The sequence below is a fragment of the Brassica oleracea genome, chromosome C2 (assembly GCF_000695525.1).
Source record: "Brassica oleracea var. oleracea cultivar TO1000 chromosome C2, BOL, whole genome shotgun sequence".
Lineage (NCBI taxonomy): Eukaryota > Viridiplantae > Streptophyta > Magnoliopsida > Brassicales > Brassicaceae > Brassica > Brassica oleracea.
The window spans coordinates 23226837-23231603 of NC_027749.1; the positions used below are offsets into that span (position 1 = coordinate 23226837).

General features: G+C 36.3%; 1 protein-coding gene across 6 annotated transcripts; it reads left to right on the forward strand.

Annotated features, from left to right (window-relative positions):
* Positions 1-2347: 2347 nt before the first annotated feature.
* LOC106322515 (zinc-finger homeodomain protein 5-like) lies at positions 2348-3917 on the forward strand. Of its 6 annotated transcripts, none has more exons than XM_013760565.1 (3): positions 2348-2671; positions 2848-2942; positions 3033-3917. In XM_013760565.1, the coding sequence occupies exons 2-3, from the start codon at positions 2879-2881 to the stop codon at positions 3758-3760; spliced, it is 792 nt and encodes a 263-aa protein (XP_013616019.1). In that variant the 5' UTR covers positions 2348-2671; positions 2848-2878; the 3' UTR covers positions 3761-3917. The 6 variants fall into 6 exon arrangements, with proteins under 6 accessions (XP_013616019.1, XP_013616020.1, XP_013616017.1 ...); XM_013760566.1 differs by having other exon boundaries at positions 2848-2936; XM_013760563.1 differs by having other exon boundaries at positions 2348-2655.
* The last annotated feature ends 850 nt before the right edge of the window (positions 3918-4767 follow it).

Genomic DNA, 4767 nt, shown 5'->3' on the forward strand with positions numbered 1-4767 from the left:
TCTAAAATGATCATTTATCATCTGCTCAGTACCTACACCATAATCTACATCCGTTCTAATTGGTTCTTCTAATCTAACCGCTGGCTGAGGTTCACTAGTACTACCATGTTCATAATCAGTTTCCCCATGATGATACCAAATTTTGTAACTTCGTGTAAACCCACTCAAATATAGATGAGTCCAAACATCCCACTCTTTAATAACCTTTCTATTTTTACAATTAGAGCAAGGACATCTTAACATACCTGTTTTTGCTTCCGGTTGTCGGTGAACTAACCCCATGAATTCGGTTATACCTCGTTGGTATTCTTCCGTAAGCAATCTCGTGTTCGGATCCAAATGAGGTCGATCGATCCAAGAACGAAAATAATTTGAAGAAGACGTGTTTTTTATGAATCAAATTCGTGTGTAAAGAGAGTAAGAGGGAGGATGAAGATATGGAGTGAATGAAGAGGAAGAGGGGTGCTTGTATTTATAGTTGAAATCCTGCCGACAGACCGAGGAAATTCCGACGGAATTCCGACGGAAACGACTAGTTCGTCGGAATTTCCTCGGAATTTTTAAAATCCCCCAACGGCTCTCTAACGGCTATAATATATCCTCGGAATTCATCGGTTTTTTCCGAGGAATACGTTTTTCCTCGGTATTCCATAAGAATATTCCGACGGATTAGTATTTCCTCGGAATTCCGAGGAAATTCTGAGGAAACCAAATTTTGTGTTTCCTCGGAAATTCCTCGGGATATTCCGAGGATTTCATTTTCCGTCGGAATGTCCGTCAGAATACCGCTGTTTTCTTGTAGTGTTAATATATGTAATTTGTGATCTAAAATGAAATAATTTGACTATACGAATTCTAGAAAGTCAGCGAAATGTTGATGAAAATGATCAAGAACATTTGGTTCGATGCATTGATAGTTTATATACCATTTTGATATTTCAAGATTTTAGATTTAGAGAAAAACCCTAGTCTTTCTCAACTTTCTCCAACAGCCATCTTTTGACAAATCTAGATCTGGGACCGCTCGGTGGTTTTTCTAGCACCGGTACCGGTCTCCCACCTTCACCTTTTAATTATTTGTTTATCTTGGTCTTCGTCACGGGTATAACTTGATCTGCTTGGTGGTGAGAGGTCCAACGGAGTGGATGGTTGTAGGGATACTGAGAACTTTGTTTCAGTTTCTCTTCTCTAACCTCCATTGCTATGGTTGAATACCTATGTTTTTATCAGTACTACATTTTTTTGCGGTGCTTTTGAGGTGAGAGATATTAGTTTCTCTCGATATTTGGGTGGAACCTTCTTCCAGAAAGAGATCTTGTTTCGTTTTGGATCTGATTATGGTTCTATTGTCCATTTTGTGTGGTCAGTGTTTTTGTCGTGTTGGTTTTGGTTTTGGGACATGAATCGTCAATCCTGACTATCTACCCGATTTGTACTTTGTAGTTCAAGCTTGTTCAACGATAGCTTAATTGAAGCTAACTCGGGACAAAATTGATCAATGCAATTGAAGAAGAAGACATATCTAAACTATGAGAATTACTGTCATGATTTCATTGAAGGTATTAGAAGTCTGTGTGCTATTGCTGGAACGTGAACACCTAATTCACCTTACTTTCGAAACAAGACTAGTTTGGTTTTGCTAATGTGTCATCACGGTGTGGAAAAACCATTAGTTTTTCATTATCTATCATTTTTCATGTAATATGTTCCAAATCAGTTTCAGTAAAATAGTGTTAAAAAAAAATTAGATTTATATTGTTATTGTTAAACATGTTATTTTAAAATAAAGATTGTGTGCTTTATATAAAATTATATATATATATATATATATATATATATAGTAAAAATATGTTTATCACTTAACCTGGTCGATTTGGATTGATTGCCTAATGACATAAAAGATTGTCTAGTTTGTGTTGGATAAAAAAACACTGATTATAGTTAATTAGCCAAATACCCAAAATAATGAACTTTATTATTTGTCCCTGTTTCAGTTTTTTTGTGTTCAATATTTGTTTTTTTTTTTTTTGTAAAACCATAAGAGTATGATTAACCCGGGTTCTTAATTTGGGGTTATTAACTTATGATTTGACACTTTTTGTTTTTTTTTTTACACTTTTCATCTAAGAGCCGACTCTTATATCTCTTATTTAAAAGACGGTTCTTAGTTTTTCTTAGTTAAAAGCTAAGAACCTCACCCTAAGAACCCAGGTTAATCATGGTCTTAGGTTAATAAATATGCTATGATAAATATAATAAATAGTAGTGTTACAATAAAAAAAAAAAAAAATATATATATATATATAATAAATAGAAATAATATATATAGTAGGGTATGAGTATGACATTAGTCCCATCTCTCACAAGCAAAGTGGATCGTCTCTTATCTCTTTCCCATGGCCTCACCACAAGCAACCAAACTGTCTCTTATAATCAGATCTCAAAGGTTGGCTTGTTGTCAGCACTGAGACATCGAACATGGTTTCTCTCTTTCACTCTTAAATCAATTAACCCTAAAAACCCTTTTCAGTATTAATCCCGAAAGTTCTTCTCTCATCTCTCTATCTCTTTCCATTACAAGCAAAAAGATCTGAGCTCTTAAATGAGTTTAAGATCTTCTTCGGTTCCTCCTGCAAGAACTGGGTCTTACCTCGTGTACTTTCTCTAATCTGTAAATCTCTCTGAATCTCTGTCTTGAATCTTTTTTTTTCCTTATGAGTAATCTCATTAATATGTTCTTTTCAGACATAAAATTAGACAAACTTCAGTATATAAGCTTAATTATTTGTTTATGGATCTCCTTAATTAAAATTAAATCCATTTTTACAACAATTAAATCCTTTTCAGGGCTTTGATTTTAATTAACTCAAGAAGAAAAATGGATATGAGAAGCCATGAAATGATAGAGAGAAGAAGTGATGACAATGGAAACAATGGTGCTGGTAACATCAGTAGCATTATTACTAATGAAGATAATTGTAACGGTAATAATAACAACAACACTCGTGTCTCTTGCAACTCTCAAACCCTAGATAACCATCAATCTAAGTCTTCCTCCATCTCGGCCGCCGCTAAAACCACCGTACGGTACCGGGAGTGTCTGAAGAACCACGCGGCGAACGTCGGAGGTAGTGTACAAGATGGATGCGGCGAGTTTATGCCCAGTGGTGAAGAAGGAACACTAGAAGCTCTCAGATGCGCTGCTTGCGATTGCCACCGTAATTTTCACCGGAAAGAAGTCGACGGTGTTGGAAGCTCTGCTCATCACCCCCGTCACCACCACCAGTACGGCGGAGGAGGAGGGAGAAGACCGCCGCCACCGAATATGATGCTTAACCCCCTCATGCTTCCTCCGCCGTCGAATTACGCTCAGATGCACCACCACAAGTACGGAGTGAGTCCTCCTAGTGGAATGGTGACGCCGATGAGCGTCGCTTACGGCGGAGGTGGAGGAGCTGAGTCGTCTAGCGAAGATCTGAATATGTACGGACAATCAAGCGGAGAGCACGGAGGAGGTGCTACGGCGGGGCAGATGGGGTTTTCGAAGAAACGATTTAGGACAAAGTTCACGACGGAGCAGAAGGAGAGGATGATGGAGTTTGCGGAGAAGCTAGGGTGGAGGATGAACAAGCAAGACGAGGAAGAGCTCAAGAGGTTCTGTAATGAGATCGGAGTTAAGAGACAAGTGTTCAAAGTGTGGATGCATAACAACAAGAGCAATGCCAAGAAACCAACAACAACAACACCAGGAACTCTCTAATGGGGAAATGATTAAGTACTTTATTGAGAGATTATGTCAGAGATTTTATTTTAATCTACTGTTGTTGTTTTTTAATGTTATCTAGGTTTTTGTAGCTTGTACGATCTTTGGATCAATCAATGAATGTTTTGATTGCGTAGTTAATGTTTTTAATTTGGTTTGCTTTGTTTTTATTATTTTTTGTGTTTTGTCTTTTACCCAAATCGTACTTATAATCAGGTTTTTTACTCAGAGCATCAATTAACCCATATACTCATTTAAGGTCTCTTAATGACATTTTAAATATTAAAAATTAGTTAAAAGACTTAATTAACAGACACCTTCTTTTTTTTTTGTGTTCCAATGGTAGTCTATTAATTACGGGTTCTTAAAAAAAAAAATATCAAACATTGTTTTATTAAAAAAAAAATTATTTATTAAATAAAACATAGTAAAAGATTACATTTTAAACATAGATTTAAAAATAAAATCATAAAAATATAGATTAAAAATAAACTAGAATAATTTGAAAGAAACATCCGAGCTCAGTTGTTGTCTTCATCACGTCCAAATTTTCCCCAAATATGTTCAACCAAATCATGTTTGAGTTGTTGATGCATTTTTCTATCACAAATTCTAGTTCGAGCACCCATCATATTGACGATATTTGTAGGGATATCTGTAGAATACGTGAGATCCACATGTGAACTTCCGTTGTCCTCGGCTTGTTGGAACTCTGAAACATCAAATTGAGTGTATCCATCTCGTTCGTCTTCCACTATCATATTATGGAGGATGATACATGCTCTCATAATCTTCTCAATTTTGACTTTATCCCAAAAAAGTGCAGGATTTTTAACAATGGCAAATCGAGCTTGCAAGATTCCAAAAACACGCTCGACATCTTTTCGGGCAGCTTCTTGACGTTGAGCAAATAAAACCGCTTTCAGACCTTGTGGTATTGGAATGGATTGGATAAAAGTTGCTCATTTCGGATAAATTGCCATCGGTGAGATAGTAAGCCAAAT